Below are 20,816 nucleotides of genomic sequence, written 5' to 3' on the forward strand. Positions count from 1 at the left end.
AGTGATTTTGATGAAAAACGTCAAAGGCTTTTTGAAAATTCAAATATATAGTATTGACAGGGTCACCATCTCACCCATGACACTCTAAGAACAGTAACAAAAAACAAAAGCAAACAAAGACCTCTAATAAGATGGTGAGTGGGATTTAACTCTATGGAATCCAACCCATTTTCTTCAGCACAGCTTGCTTTTATGTGCCCAATTATTTTTATTCTGATTACTGTTTCTATCAATTTGCATGGAACAGACATTAAACTGTGAGGCATATCATTCTCAGATCTCTTCTGGGTTCGTTTTAAGAAAAAATGGTATCATATTGGTTACATTCCAGTTCTCTGGCACAGCCTAATTTGATTGACAACTTCTAAGTCAGCAATTCTGTATCTAAATTCTTTAAAAACTCTTGGATGAATGCCATTAGGACCAGATGATTTGTTACAGCATAGTTCCTCAAGAGAGCATATTGTCTTTCTCTTTCCACCTCAGTTTGCTTTAATTGTTCTGATTTGTTCCCCAAGAAACTCAGTACAGACCCAGGTACGTGCCCCGTATATTTTGTAGTAAAAGGCAAAAATGGCTGCAAGTATCTTTAGGACACGTAGGTCAATTAAATTATGTTCATGTTAGCTGAGAAAAGCTACTTCTTTGTATACCGGAACAAGAGAACAGAATGCAATCTGCATGCATCTTTGATTCATGACATTTTATTTGGAAAGGATGACTGATACCCTTTTCTTCCTTTTTGTTCCCTTCTGGGTTTGCTTTCTTTTCCATCATTGTTCTTCTGTTTTGTGTTTTTGTGTTTTTCGTATTTAAATGTTTTAACAACTGTCAACCACTGAGTCACTTGGAGTTGGGTGGGCATGTACATTTAATAAATAATAATAATTATTATTATTTTTGCTCAAAGAAAAGCAAATGAGAATTTTCCAGACAAGTATTGCTACATTTTTGACCTTGTGTTCTTGGACAAAATAATCAAACAGGTTATTTTGCAGCTTCATACATATCTGGAAACTTCCTGCTGTTTGCTTTTGACCTGGCATTATATCAAGATTATACTTGGGTCCTTGGCTGAAAAATACCTATATATGTTACCTATAAATGGAGAACAATACATTAAATATCAGCTATGTTAAATTTGTTGCAACTTTCTTTACCAGATGTTGATGATAATTTCAGGTTTTAGGAGGCAAGGAAATAAATTTTCAAAAGGGAAAACATGTTAGGTCTTGATTAATACATTGAGTATTCAGCAACACTAAGGCCCTCTCAACAGTTTTTGTTCAATTTATTTATTTATTTAGTAAATTCATATAGACACCTATCTCGCATACATGACGCTAAGTGACATACAAAACAACACATGACCATAGGGAAATATAAATAGAAGGACAGTAACTTCTCACTTGTTCTGAAGTATTTTTGTTATATCATGAAAGAAAGTGTACCTGAGTTTTCTGTTCATTCCAAGTTGATGTTATGATTTAACATAACACACATTAACCAGAAGAATTATTAGTCTCCAAGCTGCAGATGTGATGCTATGATGTCACTGGATACTATTTTCCCCTTTAGCCTCCACCAGTAAGAAAAATCAGCTAATTCTGGGGGAGAGTCAATGAAATAAGTGCCTTAACTTTACATAGTGCCCTCACATCTTACCCTTAAGAACACCCCCCCCTAAAAAAAGAGGCAAAAATGTTGAACCCACTCTCTCAAAATGGTGCTCTAGTAATCAAAATACAGTGTTGATTGATAGCAGTGTCCATGAACTATGCACCAATAACTCAAGAGAGATTTGGAAGGCCAATTAGATCAATCTGCCCTATCCAGGAATGTGTTTGAGTACTCAAGACTTGTTTTTTAGACTGCCAATAAATTTAAATTAAATAACCATTCCCTAATTCCAAAGAGTACTAATATTAGCATGTCCTAATGCCCTCCCAACAGCTGTTCTTGATGGCAAATATAAAAAAGTGCCTTGTGAGCTAAGACTGTGCCCTTGTGGGAAAGGACCCATTGAGCCTGTAGCCCATGTTCTGTTATACTGCATGTTCTATAAGGATGCAAGGGTCAATTTTATAACACAGGTAGTCCTTGGGTTATGCCATTGTAACTTTGAATAGTCACTGAACAAGGGGGATTTATGACTGGTCTTCAGTTGTTTATAAAATTATACCCTGAAATCAAACCAGATTTAAAACAATGAACAAAATATTTCAAATACAGGTTAAATGAAGTTGCTCAAGCATATAACTAGAGTATTTTCCAAAAGTACCATCAACTTCTAAAAGGAAATACCTCTAGTCTCTAATTATCACAAATAGTTCCTCAGTACTAATACAGAAGATGCATTACGTTTTTTTAATTAAGGTATATTAGATTTAATAACTTTTATAACTCTTACCTGATAGGGCTGAAAGGCACTATCTTCAGTTACGAAATCCAGCTGTTTGTCCACAAGAAATTCAACTGCAGTAATAGAACTGTATACACTTTTCCCAACCAAAGGTTTAAAAGTCTACGGACAAAATAAAACACAACGTAAATGTCTTGCTTATTAAAGTTCTAAATATGTATGCTCTATTTTGCTTGATAAATACAAAATAAGTTAAGAACGCAACATACCACTGGGAGTTCAAGCTACTTTCATTCTGACTATCCTATTTAGATTAGTCATTACTTGTCAAGCCCCACCCAGCTGGGCAAAACCAAGGAAGCAACAACTACAGATTTCAGGAAGGTATTTCTAATGCTAGTAAATACAGAATCTTGGAAACTGTAATGGGAATTTCCAAGCTTCATTTATACTGAGAAAATTAAGGCAGTGTCTCTCTGAATACTTTGAAATGCTTCTTACCATACTTCTCCCCATCTGGGCTGAGTTGCTATTCATGAGATACTCTGTCAACTGACCCACCTGCTGCTCTGTCTTTATTGTTTATGATTGTGTTTTCTTCCATTCCTTTTCCAGCCTCCCCAAAATCTTTCACATTATTCATCTTATTTAAAAAAAACCAGCCCAAAGTATTTAACATTAACATTTATTTTCATTGCTGAGCCCAAATTCTTTCCGCAAGCTTGAGAAACTATCATCATGTAATTGAAGCTACAGAAGACAAGTTTCTGTTCTGCTTTTCCGTGCACTGTGCATCATTATAAAGGATAGGCTCCAGCTCAGGATCAAATTAAGTGAAGTCTCCTTCAAATCAAGTTCAACTACTAATGACTTTATGGACACTTTCATGTAGTTTTCTTGGCAACAGTGAAGAAGGGCCTTCTTCTGAGATGCCTTTTTCAACTTCTCAGTTTACTGTACACCCTTGGAATTTGCTAGCAATCTCCCCAAATAATAACCAAATCTGATCCTATCTAGCTACTAAGCCCAGACAAAATCTGCCAGGTGCTACTAGCTGCCACTGCTGAGGATAGACCACGTGAAATAATTGGGACAACATATTCATAGCTGAATTCCACCACTTTCTCCTGACAGTCCTCTACTGTTTTCTAATTTTTCTTTAATGTTCATTGCCATTATGGATTCAGTGTCAACTAATAGCTATATTTTATAGTTCTTGAGCTTTTAGCAATATAAGTAACAGAAAGCAGTTTTTTTAAAAAGGAATAAATTTATATACAGCTAAAGAGAGGGCAAAAATAGTTTTGCCTGCTATAAGTTAATTCTTCTGCCCACAAAAGATGGAGCATACCGAATAACAAAAATGGGATAGTATGAGGGGAAAACTGTTAATTTTTAAAACAGAAAATATTGTGGGATTTCCTGGCCAAAGTTTGTCAAATATGAAATAATCAGTAAGGATTTTCATACGCAAGGATAAGAAATTTGAGGCCTCAGCCACACACCAGTCTTTCCTTCGCCCATTTTGATTGGGCTGGTTGGGTTAGTACCTTTTTTCCTTGGTACGGAATTATTTTTCTTTCAAGGAAATTTCCTCTGCATGGATGATAGTGATAATGGAAGGTGGGGAATGGGAATGCTTGGCTGTAAAAGCAGAGCCAGATTTGCTGCTTGGAATCTACAGCTGGTGACAATGACTGGAGCCTGTCTACAACTCAATTCTACAAATGGAAAGAGCTCTCCCATGCACAACCCATAAATCTTCAGTTGAAAAAACTAGACTTCAATCTAAGAGATAAATATAATTCAAAATATAGAACATTTTGCAACAAAAATATTAAAGATCAGAGACTGTTACGTACATAATAACAATGTGCCCATTTTATTAATTACATCCAACTACAGGTAGTCCTCAAGTTACGACAGCAATTGGAACCGGAATTTCCAGTGCTAAACAATGCGGTCGTAAAGCACGATGTCATGTGGCCACATTGCTTAGTGATGGAAATCCCTGCAGTCCCTGTTGCCTTCATTAAGTGAGGATCATGGGTCATTAAGCGAGCACCTCCTCGCAACTTCCTGCTGGCTTCCAACAACCAAAATCAGTGGGGAAACTAACAGGAAGTTGCAAGTCCCAGATGGCTCACAAGCAGACTGACAGACAGGTAAATGGCTGCTGCTGGGTGAAAGAGGGAGGGAGGAGGTGCGTGGGTGGCCAGCGGGGCTTGGGGTGGCTACTGCTGGGTGGGAGGGGGTGTGAGTGGCTGGGGAGGATGCATGAGTGTACCAAGGCTCAGGGAGGGTGTGCAAGGGTGTGTGGGTGGTCAAAGATGTGGTGCAAGTGCAGAGGGGCTGGGGAGGGTGTGCAGGTGGTGGACCGCTGATTTTGCTTGTGGGAAGCCGGCAGGGAAGGTCTCAAATTGCGATCACGTGACCGCAGGACACTGCAACCATCATAAATGTGAGCTGGTTGCCAAGCACCCAGATCATGGGGGTGACCACAGGGATGCTGGGTTGGTCAGAACCTTGAGGACTGGTTGTAACCACCACTTGTTCAGTGCTGTTGTAACTTTGAATAGTCAATGAACGAGTGGTTGTTAATTGAGGACTACCTGTAGAATATACAAAATGTTTTGTGATACATTTATACTTTTAAGGCTGTGATTTTAAATAATTAATCATTTATTTGATAATGTTAGATGATCACTATTCTTGAAAACATTAGCAACAATATCAAGGAATGAAAGAAAGATGAGAGGCATAAGATTTAAAGCATCATTAAGAGAAACATTAATTACATTTGTAGAGGTTTTTTCCTCCAGATTATGCTTCACTCCATTAAGGCACAATGATTAGGCATATGCTCAATCACTTCTGACTTGGCATGACTAAAACTGCTTTAATAAACTCTGTCAAGGTTTAATACTATTGCCACCCATTCTGCATGATGTCATATAATAAACTAAAGTGCTCATACTATGTCACACTAAAGAGTCTTAAGTGTAAGTATGACTGATGAGACAAGGAATTTCTTGCAGAATAGCTTTCAAATAGTACATTACTACTCTCACATTAATTCAGTGTTTTGTCTAATACTATGCATAAGATACAGGAAATTGGTCAAATAGTATTACCGTATATACTTGCAGATAGGCTGAGAATTTTAGATTTCAAAATATACCTCTAAAATTGGGTTCAGCTTATCTGCAAGTATATACAATAATACTTTTAAAAAGTATCTGAATATACTTGTAGATATGCCCACCATGGATAAGCTGACTCTTGAATTTTTAACAAAATACCATGAAAAATGTGCCACCCGCGGATAAGCCAATTGTGAAAATTAAAACATAGCAAAATTTCGAGGGTCAGCTTATCTGCAGGTGGTGCATTCTTCATGGTATTTTGGTTAAAAGTTCAAGGATAGGCTTATCCACGAGTAAATATGGTATATGCTACATCCATTTTATTAGTTCTGTATTCTATATCTTTTTTCTTACAACTGTCTGCAGAGTTGCAGTATTGTTATGATAATGTGTCTGTCATGGTTCTAATAGACTGATACTTTAGGATTCTGTAAGCAGCTATTACTTTGCCCTCATATACATAATACAAACCTATAAGCAATACTATATTACAGTAAGGAACGAGAGTAATACTCCAATTTAATAAATGGACAGAAGTAGCACCATAGCTAATTGTTTCAGTTAGTCTGGTAGGTAAAAAAGGTTGTTTTTTTTCTTATCTCACCTTTCATAATTCAAGGAGCAAAGAATGTTTTGATCTTGGAACAGCCAGTTCAAGTAATCTGAGCTAGAAACAAAGCCATTGTGTTCCAAGAATTTTGTTTTGATCTCTAAAAAAAATCTGGCCAATAGTAGAGAATATATAGAGCTCAGGGTTGAACTGTTGAGTTCTTGGTGTTTTCTAATCTTGGTTGTTTTCCTACAGGCATTTTCTTACCGAGCTAGGTAACATCATCAGTGCATGGGACAGCCATTGATGCACTGATGTTACCTAGCCTGGTAACAAAACCCCTGCAGGAAAACAACCAAAAAACCAACTATGTCTACCTCAAATGGTCCTCTGGGTATTCTGAGGTGATTTTGTTTCAAGGTTTGAACCAAACTCTTGAGCCAATTTGCAATCTGTTCTCAAACACAATAACTTGGAATGTTCCAGCAGAACTCAAGTACAGTTGCTTTGTTCCAAACTTGAAACAAAAGTTTCCCATTTGGTGTGCAGTCTAAACAAAATAATCACATTCTGTTTCACCCACAGAAAGATAAACATAACAATTTTGAAATGTTAGCATGGACTGAAAACTCTGTGATCTGCAAGCCAAATAAATTTATTGTAATGCTCGTAGTAGGGTGACTGTGTCCCCAGATCCTATAAAAGTTAAAAAAAAAAAAAAAACAGCCTGAAGCAAAATCCTTTTATAACTATTTATCCTACAATTTTAAAATCTTCATTTCCTATGCTATTTAATAGTAGCTTGCCACCAACTATTCTAAGCATACATAAAGCTAATATATGAATTGCATATACTTGACTCTTTCCATAATTAAAATGTGATGTACGCATCTAATTGCTTCAGTGATATCCAATTATACAAGGGGAGGATGTGTCATGAGATGACACATTAATTCTACCACACGTTATGCAAAATACATAATCACCAAAGATATTTCAGTGATATGTTCTAAGGTTACATACTAAATCTTTGGAAGGATTTCAAAATTGGTAATTCTAAAATCTGTCAGACAAAATTAGCTCTGACTGGAAATAACCTCAGGACTCAGATCAATAAATAAGACCGTGGTTGTCTGCTGCAACTATGTTGAGTCCCCTTGATTTCAGTGGCACACTTGCATAACTAAGACTGAATACAATGTTTTTATTTGAAACTTATTTTTTTGTAAAACTTATATTTACAATAGAAATATATAAATAAATTTAGTGATAAAAAGATATTTTGTGTTATATTTGATAAAGCTTTTCTTACATATTTTTAAAAGAGCAGTGAAAAGAATGTAAAGTTATTTCAATATGGTACAGCTTTTCTGTCAGTGAAAATGTCACATATAAAAAAGACTGCACTGCAACTATTAGGTACAATTGAACGTAACAGCCCCACTGACTTCATTTAAAAAAAAAAAAAAGCTTTTTGTGGTCCATTTGTTTTATTCATGTACCTTGTTACCTGAAATAACTTCACTTTTATAAAGTGTTTTGTAAAGGAAAAGCCTATGTGCCAGTTAAAGAATAACTACAGTTCTGTAACTGAAGATATGGATGGTTATTTCAAGGCAGTGCAAAAATCAAGATAGCTGTGGCATCACCTACTTATCCTCTTGGCCTCTCCTAGCAATAGCATGGCTTACCATCCCACAATCTCCAAAGTTGCTCATTCATTTTCCAACATCAGCAATTATCCCTGTCTGGCGGACTTATGCAAGGTTTTCCAGGCAGATAAACTAACCTTTTAAGACCCTCACAAAGCTGCAGTGTTTCTCAATATTTTAGTTCAATTTAACCACCCTCATGCACTCATGACATCAATGCCAACTGTGGGAGAAGGTATTTTTTTCAAGTAATGTGAAGGTGACAGATGATCATTTATATTTAAATATCAGTGTTTGGAAATTTAATTTTCACTGACAGAAAAGCTGTACCATATTGAAATAACTTTACATTCTTTTCACTGCTCTTTTAAAAATATGTAAGAAAAGCTTTATCAAATATAACACAAAATATCTTTTTATCACTAAATTTATTTATATATTTCTATTGTAAATATAAGTTTTACAAAAAAAATAAGTTTCAAATAAAAACACTGTATTCAGTCTTAGTTATGCAAGTGTGCCACTGAAATCAAGGGGACTCAACATAGTTGTGATAGACCCACTGTATGAATAGGTCTTCACTAAACATGCCTTATGTTTGGCTTCATTTATTAAAAAATTGAGATGACTGCAAAAGTCAATCAGGTGGTTTGATTTTCTCTTGAGAGTTATTTTCTAATGTGAAAAACACATTTTTAAAAAGAAAACATGACCTCCCTCACCTTCCTTCTCATAAAAAAGATCAAAAGGTTCTGCAAGTAGTTAAAGAACTGGCAGCGCCAGTTAAAGAGCAAATTAAAAGTGATGAAATGTTAAGATATAATTAGCTAAATAATTATGGAAAAATCTTGCTCCTCATTACTCTATTTTTTAGATACATTCATTAATTGTCCTTGAATAAAAAGCATGGTTTACCATATATTGGACATTTAAAAAATAACCAGAAAACTAATATATGGGCAACTGTATCTATGCCACGTTTAGTATCAAAATAGAAATAAATTAAATACATGAAGTGCTTATAAGTACATTTTAATATGTTGCTATTTACAAATATATTCCAATTTAAGAACAGCACTACTGGTTGTGCTGTTATTAGAAATGCTTTAAGCGCCATGCTTCAACTATGATGCATGGCATACTATCAATGCAAAAGAGGTTATGGTGTGCCATGTTTTTTATTAAACAAAATCATCCATAACTTTATATTCTGGTATGTTTTCAGGAGCAAAATATACCAGAATATAAAGTTATTTTGCTCCTGAAAACATTTAAATTAATTAAAACTTAAGAAGTTAATTAAGACTGCACACCTATAATTCTGCAAGCTTCTTCAATGGCCTCAGGAAAGTATTGTGAACCATAATTTGTAATCCTACTGAAAAAATGCTAGAAAGGTATAATTTAGTCTTCAGTTTTACACCAGAAAGGGAGCAACTATGTATACAAGTCCTAGAGGCTTGTCTACATTACTATAATAGCCTCCTGTTTATACTTAGACCATCTCAGAACAACTGTGTCTTGTTTGGGTCTCTATGCAGCACTGAATTCCATTCTCATGAGGAAAAAAAAACAGGACCAGATGATTCCTTGAAAGGAATGTTTAAAAAAAAAGTCAGCAAGAGTTCTTAACATAAAGTTCAGCTGCTCAGTCTCACCCCCATCTACAGACATGCATCAAACACACTGCATTTCAGCAATACAGTATACCATTTTCATTTCCTGTCTGTTACAGGAAATGCATTTACTTATTGCAGAATGAATTGTACTGCTCTGAACTGTTTACTCAGATCTGCTCAGAAAAATCCTTAGAAACATTCAGGACTTATTTCTGATGTATTTTAGAAGTCTTTGAATCTTATATTACTACAGCTTCAACAATTATTTTACTGATTTAATTGAACTAGAATCCAATGTAAGAAAAATGTAACAAGTTGAGAAACTGGGATTTGAAAGTTTTATCAAGAGAAACAAATTAGAACTTTAGCAACCTATTATGAAAGGGTTAAATTAAGCAATAGAGAAGCTTGATACAGATATCAATAAATTTTGACAGAATTGTGCAAACTGATGCACTGATTACATAATCCTTTGAATAGTTTTGCGTTAATATACAACATTTAGAAATAAAGAGAGATACAACACAGAGCTTATCTGACTGAAAATGCCTTCCAATATTTAGCATTTTTAGATGGTTCATCAGCATGTTTTCCAGTTGTTTCCTTAATGTTGGATTTTTCCAAAGGTGTTCGACACAGTTTCCAATCAACAAAAATGAGATTAAAAAGACAGTCTTTAACCTAACAAATGAAAGCCTCTTCCCACAATCCTAGATTGGTTGAGCAATGGTGATTCTGCCATCAACAGTGTGTGTGTTAGTAAGTAAGAACAGCTTCAATAGGAACACTTACCCCTTCTCAGATCTACGTCATGATCATTTCTGGTAAAGTCACTTACATAACAAAACAGTCTCTAAACATACAAGGAAACCATCCACTAGAAATCCATAGGAGAGAAAATATCTGGAGCAACGCTTTTTCGTCTGCAAACATGCTGGCTTAAAGACCTCAAAATGAGAAGCTATCGCTCAGCATACAACATGTTGAAAGAAGGGAAGAGGCGGTGCTCTGAACTGTAACTAATCCCCCATCACAGGTGGTGATGGAGTCACTTCCAGCACAGTCACATTACTGATGACTCATATGGCTGGGCTGGCCAAAGAGCATGGGTCATAATTTTAACTACATTACAAAGCCAGACTGACAGCTCAAGTTGAGTATCTCTAAACAGAAAATCCAGATATCAAGTTTCCACTTTCCTGAATTACTCCAAAGCATGTTAGTCAGAAGTGAGACCTACTCTGCGGTAAAAATGCACAGGACTACAATTCAAAATAGGAAGAATGCTATAAAAGAAAAGAAAAAGAAAATTCTTCACTAGCTAAAAGGGCATTTAATTTCTAAAATCCAAATTATCACACAATGCTATTTGAAAATCCTGGAAGACTATTATCCTCAAAATTGATGGAGCAGCTAGCCCTTTCAAATCTCATTTGGAGTAACAGTAATATCTGGGAACAGATACATTAGATTTCAAAGTTCATGCCAGCCAACTGGCACTACTGCACAGGAAAACAAGATATAGTTGTAGACACTGGTCTGAAAATCTACTTGCAGATTCAGCCAATTTACAGCTTAAGTTAGCAGGGACAGCCAGGTGTTGAAGAACAAGGATGAGAAAATAAAACTGACTATGTCTTAAATTATATAACCAATTTTAAAAATGCAATCACTTGCTAACTATTGTAAGAGGGGGGAAATAAGAAACAAAACCAATATAACATAATATTATACAAAACCACATAATATTCCTAAGTTTTTAAACAAATTAGCAGCATGTTTTATTCCAGGGAACATAAAAAAACTATCCTCCCTGTGATAGGCAATGCTATTGTGTTTAGAGACCCTTTTTTGTTTAGTTAGTTATTTTTATTTTCAGTGAGTAGGGTAGGTAAGTGCCTTTCTGACCATTTTAATCAGGCGTGTACCCTCCCTCTGATTTTCCTCACCCTGGTCACTAATGCAAACTTTAGTCTTGTACAGTGTGCTTGTGCTGTCCCTATCACACATTGCTTTCAATTCTAGTTGGGTTGATAGGCACTGTGGACTCCTACTGGGACTACAGTACTCAAGCCAAACAAATCTGAGAATGGATGGTCAGACTGATGGCTGTGGTGGTCTGATCCCTGACCAGTTCACTCAGTGATGTTCCCATGGCAGGTTGACTGGGACTAACCAACGGTGCAAGAATCTGATTTCTATGTTCGGGGCTGATTGGCATGGGTTTGATTTGGCTATATTTGGTGGCAATCTAGTTCTGGACTGGAACCACTGCTGTGGTCTGGTATCAGAAAAAGGCATTGTGTCCAGGGTCACAAACATAATTTCTTGACTTCTTGCCAGCCCCATAACTGCATCCTGGATGTCAGACTCTCCTTGGCTGCATTCTGAAGCTTGAATGTGCATGAATAAACACTTTAATAAGCAAGGAGGAGAAGCAAAATCAATGTTGAAACAACCTCCTCTCTTAATTTTATTTATTTATTAATCAGATTTATATGGCTGCCCATTTATATGACAGTCTCATGCATTGGATAACCTCTTAATTAAAAGGAAAAATTGGTCTTTTTAAATTCTGCAACAGGTTATGATACTGTTAATCAAGGCATGTTTAAATGCCCATGATATATTTTCATACTGAATGCTTTATACCCCAGTATTCTATTTCTTTTCTTTGTTTATATCCCACCTTTCCTTTAGGATCTCAGGGTGGTGGTGCTTCTGCCTATTTCTCCCCATAACAACTCAGTGAAGTAAGTTGGGGAGCACGAGTGAGACCGGCTCAAGGCCATCTAAAGAGCTTCCATGGCTGAGGGTACATTTGAATCTGGGTTTCCAGTGTCAATCCAATACCCCACATTAGAGTATGCATAGAGTGGAAATGTGTTTTGTTTCAAACTGGGAACAAAAACATCAGGTTCCAGATGTTCTGCCAAACTGTTCCAAATCAGCTGAATTTTGGCAGAAACAAAAGCCAGAACATTTTGTTGTTCCATATTTTAGCTGGAACAAACCTGCAAGGATCCCAGAGTTATTAGAGGGCAAGCAGGGCAAAGCTGGTGAGCATCATTCCCTCTTTCTCTTTCTTTAAAAATATGGATATATGGTGCTATTGGTGCTGCTGTCATGTCCTTGGCATGACCTGCACACCTGTTCCTCTATGGTCTCCACAGGTCCAATGTGGCCTATTCCACTGTCCTACACTCCCTGGGTCTTCCTTTCCCTTCCCTCCTCATCTGCAGTCAACATCTCAGGGCAGCATATCGTGCCATTCTGTCTGCCCACAATTTTCCCAGTGTCTTCCCTTCCGTCTGCCACCTAAACCACTGCCATCCCCAAAGGAACCCCTTCTACTTGACTTTTTTCTGTATTTCCAACTCCCCTGATGTATCTTTGCTTGGAACCACCACATTTTGGTCCATATCTGGAATGAAACAGCTCTTTTCCATTATGTATCCAGATCAAAGATGCATGTTTTGGTTTGTACACAAATGACCCCAAACCACCTGTTCCTTTCATGGGACTATTCATGCAAGAACCATTCTGAACATCCCTACAATATATTCTGTAATTGGAAGAATGATTGTGATGCTGTTTTTTTCATTCTCATTAATAGGAAGCCAGGAAAATATTAACAGAATATGCTCATATTGCACTAGTGATGTTCGGAATTGACATTAAATTTTGCTACATTAAATTATATACAAATATGATGGTAGAGTTCTGAGTTTCTTAAACAGTCTGTACCACTTCAGACTTGAAATAGGGAATACCATTTATTAATGCTCCATTATATGCAAATCTTGCTAAAAGATTTTAACTAGCACAATAAGTAGAGATCAGGCTAGAATCTTTATCCCTGATCTGCTGGTTTTCATACACAGAACATTTGTTTTTATACAGGGAAGCATTTATAAAGATAGCACCACCTACCTACAGTGATATTATACAATAAAATACCAGTTAAACACAGAGTTCAGAACTGTACTGCAGAAACCTAGTTCAGCTGGGTTTTTCCATATAATTTGCATGTATGGATTTTTTCATACAATTTGTATGGAAAAAGTGCCAAGTTCAATCCTCAGCATGAAAATGGCTCCTATTTAGGTTCTGGAGAGTTCTTGTTTAAATTAGATGGACCAGTGTTGCGGCAGCTTCCTCTATCAATAATTTCAAGTAACTGCTTGACAGTAAAAATTGGTAAGGAAAAAAAGAGAGTGTTGATACAGAATAACAATGTCTGCATAATATACGCCACTGAGTTATTTCTAATATAATATTACTAATCATTAAGATATATAGGCTTCACATATGACAAGCTTCATTTATAGTTACAGAATTTCAGGAAATAATTTCACTCTCACCATGCGCTTCAACTCACATTCAGTCAGCAATTATCAAACCAATTTATATCTAACCTTTTAAAAAAAAAGAGGGTTTTTTTTTTTTGCTTCTTTGCACTGCCAATCCTGCTTACAGACCAAAACAGTACACAGAACTGCAGTCAGCAAACAATCCATGACCTTCAATTACTTCCTTGGCTTAAAGCCACAAAATCAGTCTATTTCTGCTAACAGTGTGTTCTGTCTTACAGTAAAATTACTCAGTGTAGTTTAAAACAAAAGGCCAGCTTTAACTTGTTAAAGAAAACTGATACTAATTGTTTGTTACTTCATTTATTATTATTAATATATGAAAACACATTTAAAGAACATGTTCAGATCACAGTTAAATATGAAGATTACCAGAGGTAAAAAAAAAAACGTTTTAAACGTAGATTCAAGCACCAGGCCAAAAAATAACGCAAAACTTGTGCTGGTAGGCATTGTTCTTAAGACTGAGGTAAAGTTGAGTAAGATAGAAGCTGAGTAAGACCAGAACCTTTATCAATGCACACCACCTGGATGTGCTATCATTTGTTCCTTAACCTGTCTAGAGAAACTGAAAAATATTTATATATAACTCTGCTAGGGAATTGCTTTGTACTGCCAACAGCAATGCTTTTATAGCAGCAACTTTGCTGGCATAGAACAAGATGAATAGCCAGCTGGAACTCTTTTATCTGCAGGCTGGCTGACAGCCAGCATTGAAATGTGAATCACTTCTGGAAGACTAATAGCACAAATAAATCAGAGAACACTAAGAAATTGAGGAAATTAAAAATGCACACTTCTTTCCAACATGTTTTCTCTTTCAGCATTATTTTTAATCTTTAAAAATCAGGTAATCAACAACTAAAAACATTTAGACTATATACATATATTAATAAAGAAGATAGGCCAGCCTTCTGTAACAGAACATCAACATCCTTATACCCAGCCAGCACTGATCTTTGGACATACTGCCAGTATATTATAAAAGCTAAAGTTCAGCCCATCTGGAAATACCAGTTGGGGACAGCTGAGATAAACTAAGAGAATTTTATATGCTATTCTAATACAGTCACATTTTAGGTTAGTTTGGAATAGTTTAAAACACATGGGGAAACTAATCAAGTTTATTCTAGGAGTTATCAGCTCATTCTATTTCCTTCATTTCTAGACCCAACATTTCTATCAATTTGAATTAATTTCATAAAGAATTTCTGTGCAAACAATGATTATCAGATCTAGCTACATTACAGCTAATTATGAGTATATTAGAAAGCTAAAGGTTACTGTATTTATCAATTATATATTAAGAAACAATACACGATGGGTTCATAATGTCTGGTCGAGTTCTAAAGATAATTTAACTGAGAACTCTGTGTACAAATGTTCTAATAATAATAGCTTTTTTCAAGAAGATTGCCTTCTACAACAGTTGATGTACTATTTCAGTTAAGAGATAAGAACAGCTTTTACCAGTTTATTTGTTTATAAAAAATTGTATACAGGCCATATCAGAAAGATTGTGGGCTGTTTAAAGTATAAGAAGGCATAAGCCATAAACTCAGTTACTATACCGAACAACCATGCATGTCCTCTTTAAAAAATTATGTGTACAGTATTTAAAACAGGGCTTTTAAGAACTAAGAAGTCCTTAAAAATTAAACTCTTAATGGCCTTGCAAAAATTAGTTGAGAGGGTGCCTAACTTGCAGGTTATTCCTAAGATTCAGGATCACCATAGAGAAAATCTGTTCTTGGACCTAAACCCTGCCCTCCCTTCTTCTCTGGACCAGTTCATCAGATGGGCAAAGTTATTTTGAAGGAGATGGTCCCAAAGATAACCTGGTGCCATGCTGTGAAAAGCTTTCTAGATAAGAATCAGCACTATGAATTGGGCCTGGAAGCATACTGTAACTAGTGCAACCTTGCCACTGCATTCTATACAATAGAAGCTTCCAAACTGTCTTCATATACAGCCCACAAAAAACACACTGCAAGCAGTTTAAATGCTAGTCCAGAAAGGGCTGTCTATTACACTAGCCTGAGCAAAGCCTTTCTTTGCCATGGCTGTTCCTGCAGAAGCCCACAACCATACTACTTGCCCCTTCCTTTTCACTCCACATAAGTTGCCAGGTCATTTATCCCAAACTTCACCAACTGTCAGCCTTGCCAGGTAGATCAGACCAGGAATCAACTCCACAGGAAGGCTAAATCTACTTTTACTGAGCTATAATAACAGAATCTACAATAACATGTCTGATTATGCTGTACCTCCTCTACTTTTTATACTCAGGTGAATTAGGGAAATGTCTATCTGAGCCTCTTCCACATGATTTCTACTAGTTGTGGAACTAAGATATGTTTTTCCCCTCCTCACTGGTAATAGATCTCATGTATCTCCATCATGGTCATCTTCCTTACTCTCTACACCAACTAACCAATCAACCAACGCAGTCCTGATTATCCCTTTTCTACTTACTCCTTCTATCCACACTACATTCACAATTTGTCTCCCTCCCCAAGAATACTATTTTCACTGGTGCTCTAAACTGGGGTAAAGGGATCCCTCCTTCCTGGTCTCTCATTCCACAGGTGCCCTCTCTCCATTCAGTTCTTTCACACTTGAAGAACAGTCCATCCAGGCCACCATCACTTGCTAGATTTTGAGTCAAAGTTAATTCAGCTCCACTTCTTGTTGATGTTATCTTACATTCTGGAATCCTCATTTCAGAATTCAAGTGTGAAGGATCAAATGATAATTATTTGAAAGTATTAACTGTTCTGCTTCCTGTTTCACTGCAAATAATGGGATTTGCTCCCCGCCTTTGCCTCTAGATCCAAAAAGCAAACTATTCAAATCAACTACTACTGTACAACTCTCAGCATGTATATTGTATAGACTCTTCTATGAGCAGAAAAGATCAGTTAACATGGCAAAATATTCTAGGCATGAACCATTTTGTGCATGGAACAATTGATTTTGCGTGGTCCATGCCCAAACTAAAACATACACTTCAGATGTTTTGTGCCAGACTAAGACAGAAATGCTGCTCTTCTGTGTAGAAGTGTTTTAGCTATTCTATCCTGTTTTAGCTGCTGTGAGAGTGTTATCTTTTGAATTATCCTTTCTGGACTAATTCAACAGGAGGGACCAATCATGTTCCTACAACTACTGGCTTAGGTTAGGAGGAGTTTTAAAGCAAAGCAACAAGCATTTAAAGAAGGAAATGGCACAGAGAACTGTTCTGAACCTTCCTTTAGAAAAAGGCTGATTAGACAGCAAACTATAGAAGAAAAAATTGCTGTGAGGGTCCACTGGACCCACTACTGCTTTTACAAAAACAAACACCAGAATTTGTGAACTATCAACTTAATCTCATGAATTTTTTAATTTTCACATGAACAAGCAACACCACTCTGTCAATCAATCCTTACTCCTGGGAACATCACCTTTAAATAAATGAAGTATTATCGAGTGATGAGTAGCACCGGGAAGCACTTGGATGAAAGAGAGGCATACAAATCCTGTTGTTTCACAGCTGTTCCTCTAAGCAGATTCAAATTCAAGTATTTCCATCAGCTACTAATTAAAAATGCTTTTTAGAAGTCATTACACTGGATTATAGAATTTGATTTTAGTAATGTTTACCAATCTCCACTATTCATTTTGGCTCATTAAACTTGTTTGCTGCTTTTATCTTTTTATTGAGTACAAATTCTACCTTTTATTATTGCATAGACTCAGTGCTGCACTGGTTTGTCTGCCAGACTAACAGTGACCCATGATAAGTATCTCCTTGCCTACTTTACTCTGAGGCAATCTCCACAGCCCATATCTCATGTTATGTATTTATTGTTACAGTATTTATGTATAGTTTCAATTCATGGGTGGGTGGGTGGGTAGTGGATTAGAAAGAGAAAGATTCCCCCACTTTTCCAATTCCCTTGCTTTTCAAAGCAGCCCTCTTTTGTTAAAAGAACATTTCCCCCTCCATTCAAGTAAAGCTTATTTGCTTACTTGGGGGAATTATTTCAATTAGTTTTGTGTGTCTATACTGATAGCACTGCTTTTACTAGATAAGCACACATGTATCAAAAAGAGCTTGTTCAGGCTAGGACTAACTAGTGACATTGTCCAAACAATTCAGGTTCACAGCTTCTTGGTCTCCCTGACAACTATGGGCTTATTCCAGGTGATCACGAGCCTTACTCACCAAAGGGATCATACTCTTGATCTTGTATTTATTATAGCAGCTGAAGTAAAATCTGGAGGCAGGGGACAGCAGCTCTTTCTTTTACCTGTATTAATGTTCATTCTACTAGGTTGAAACTGCATTTTTTTGGCAGGCAGCCAGGAAAATGTAAATTTGCAGCTGAACTTCTGCAGGGTGGAGAGAGGCAGTCTATATTCCTGATTGTCTGCAAGCTTAGCTCCAGAAGTAGGTAACAGATCAGAAAAAGAGGTTATTTGAAAACAGATTTTTAAAATAATGCCCTGATGGACTGACAGAAAACAATTTAATATTTTGTGCCAGGAAGTCCTCCTTTGCTGGAGGATGTAAATAATTCAAGGGTTGTTGTGTCTTGTGTGAAAGTTGAAAAACACCGAACCAGCCGCTCTCTCCTCACATTCAGTTAGAGTCCCTATGCCCCCAGGACAAATGTATGTTCTAAGTTCAACAAACCCTAGGACTAGGGCTCCCAGATTTGGGCTGCAAAACCACTAGATAATAATAGCTAGATGCTTTGGTATTCCTCTGCTGCCATTAGTGTTTGCAGTCCAAAAAGCTTGTTCTGATTCCCCCCCCCCCAATTTATAATTCCTGTTGAAATACAGAACAAGCTACTTTGTATCTCCTGTTTTGATCACGTTAAATTCTGTAACTATTTTTTCCTTCATCCTTAATCTCACCACAGTTCTGCTACCTACTACTTCCCACTGATCCTACTCTACTTAATATTGGCTGTTTGACTACAGATCTATTCAGTTTTCAAATTAGGCAATTTGTCCTGTCTTGCAAAACTTGGAAAGCTGCTCCCCGAACCTTAAATCAGTTCCCAAAGCAAACCAGTGGAGAGAAAGACCTTTCTAATCAACTAGTAGTGGCAGAAAGGCAGAGTAGAGAATGACAGCAGCCTTAGGAAGAATATGGTAGACACCGAGCCCAACTAAGTTAAAACTGACTATATTCTACCATTTCTACCTCTTACCCATGTAGCCCCAGAATCTTTTGGACATCAAGCTGGCTTCTTACTTTGGATTTGTTTGTTTGTTTGTTCCTTTAATATATACGTTGCTCCAAATGGCTTTAATTAACTTTCACAATGAGGCATTTTGCAGTACACCAACTTACCCATTTTTCTTCTCTCTTGGGCTGGCTGTAATTCCAGCTGCTGACAATATTGCTGTTACTCAACATAAGGGGGTGGGAGAAGAAAGAGTTGGCTTTGAGGTAATTGTTCTAAATACTGCTGTGTGGACACTAGCCATCAAGGCCGTGCTGCTCACAAAGACATAATCCGTGCTGCACTTCTTCTTCTTCTTCTTTTTTTTTTAATAGAAATGCTAGCTGATTTAGAGGGGTGGTAAAATTTCATTTTCCTGAACTAGAAACAAAAAATTTGAAAGTGATACTTAGATTTCCTTAAAGCACTGTATTCTTAAGGGGGGAAATCTGTAGACCAAGACTAACAAGTTATCACAGACATCATAATTTAGAGGACACTACTTTGTCCAACACTTTGGACACTACCAAGATTACCGCCACATTCCTATGGGTATCTAAATTCCACTTTGTAAACCAAAGTAAGGAAGGCATTAAAAACACAATTGAGGTTCTTATGTTATCTGGTGAAGGCATTCTTGAACTGCCACTATCTAGAAATCCAGGCAGAACTCTAGAAGAACTCCTATGTACTTTCAAATTATTACGTGTATGAAACCATTATTAAACAAGATATCTACAATCTTACTGGGATTTGGAGAAAAAAGAGTCAGAGCTGAGGTTATCAATATTCTATATGCCAAATTTCCATATGCTTTCAAATCGGAGGCTTCAAGTCAATGTTAAACATCATGAACATGGACCTCATAAATAACAAAAGAGCTGAGCAAAATACTGAGATTTCACAGAAAAGACAGAAATTACCAACAAAAAACTTAACATCTCAGCAAGATAGTACGGATGATGATAAGTAAAAATGCAAAAACATTCATGACAACAAATATAGTTATATAACTATTTCCTTTTGCATGTGATAAAATGGAGTAACTAAAGAAATCTCAATATACAGAACAAGATGGAATGTAGATTCAGATGGATTCAGAAAAACCACAGTATACAGAATGCTTGAATTTTACTAAAGTTCTCCAAAAATTACACTAACTGATATTTGTTTAAAATTTGCTTACATTAGCATGATCTACGCATTTGTACTTCCATGATTTGACTCACAAACACAAGGTAACAGGTACCAACCTCTCTTTCAAAAAGTGACATTTATCACTTCTTTCCATCCAACAGCAATTGGCAAAAACCCTGAAACATGCAGCACAGATGGAATTCCATAACAAAAAACATGAAAGAGGACAACAGAACACATATATGACTTATAAATTATGAGAAAGTATATTTCATTTTTCATTTGCTCACCACACTGGTACCCCCCACTTCAAAAGCCATTTGAAAAGAAAGACAAAGCAAGAGAGAAAAATTCTACGTTACTAGTAATCTTTATAAAGGAGGAGGAAGTCGAGTAACTGCACATCTTTTTCAAAACAACTTGCCCTGCACTCACTTATAACGAAGAAAAAAACATTAATATATGGAGAAAAGAAAATACAGGTGCAAGCTATGTTGCACCATGTCTGGAAGAGCTCAGTACTACTGTACTATTTTACCAATATCAGAAACAATGAAACTGTAACTGATATAAACATATTTCTGCAGAAAACTTGTGATTTGTCATTACTACAACCTATAAATGTTTATATTCCACTTACATACTAAGAAGTGATGAGGAAGTAACGCAATGAGTTACAGCCATGTCAGATGAATGTTAGTACTTTCTGACTCTATAGGCTTACCAGAGAACACATGTACATGCAATTTCCAATT

At 36.4% G+C, this 20,816-nt stretch overlaps 1 protein-coding gene across 4 annotated transcripts in view; it reads right to left on the minus strand.

Annotated features, from left to right (window-relative positions):
* JMJD1C (jumonji domain containing 1C) overlaps positions 1–20,816 on the minus strand; it is a 149,119-nt gene that overhangs the window by 61,279 nt on the left and 67,024 nt on the right. For 3 of the 4 annotated variants that reach the window (XM_088144295.1, XM_088144294.1, XM_088144297.1), the window contains exon 3: positions 2,411–2,524. Coding sequence is in view for 2 of the 4 variants with exons in the window: in XM_088144294.1 (XP_088000420.1) it covers positions 2,411–2,524 (114 nt within the window). In the remaining 2 variants the exon portion in view is untranslated. Of the gene's footprint in view, positions 1–2,410; positions 2,525–10,121; positions 10,288–20,816 lie in introns of those variants that run through there. The other variant, XM_088144296.1, reaches the window with a different exon arrangement.

Source organism: Python bivittatus, unplaced genomic scaffold (genome assembly GCF_059951505.1).
Source record: "Python bivittatus isolate LINGU-HERP-01145 unplaced genomic scaffold, Pbiv_v1 ctg000400_np1212, whole genome shotgun sequence".
NCBI lineage: Eukaryota > Metazoa > Chordata > Lepidosauria > Squamata > Pythonidae > Python > Python bivittatus.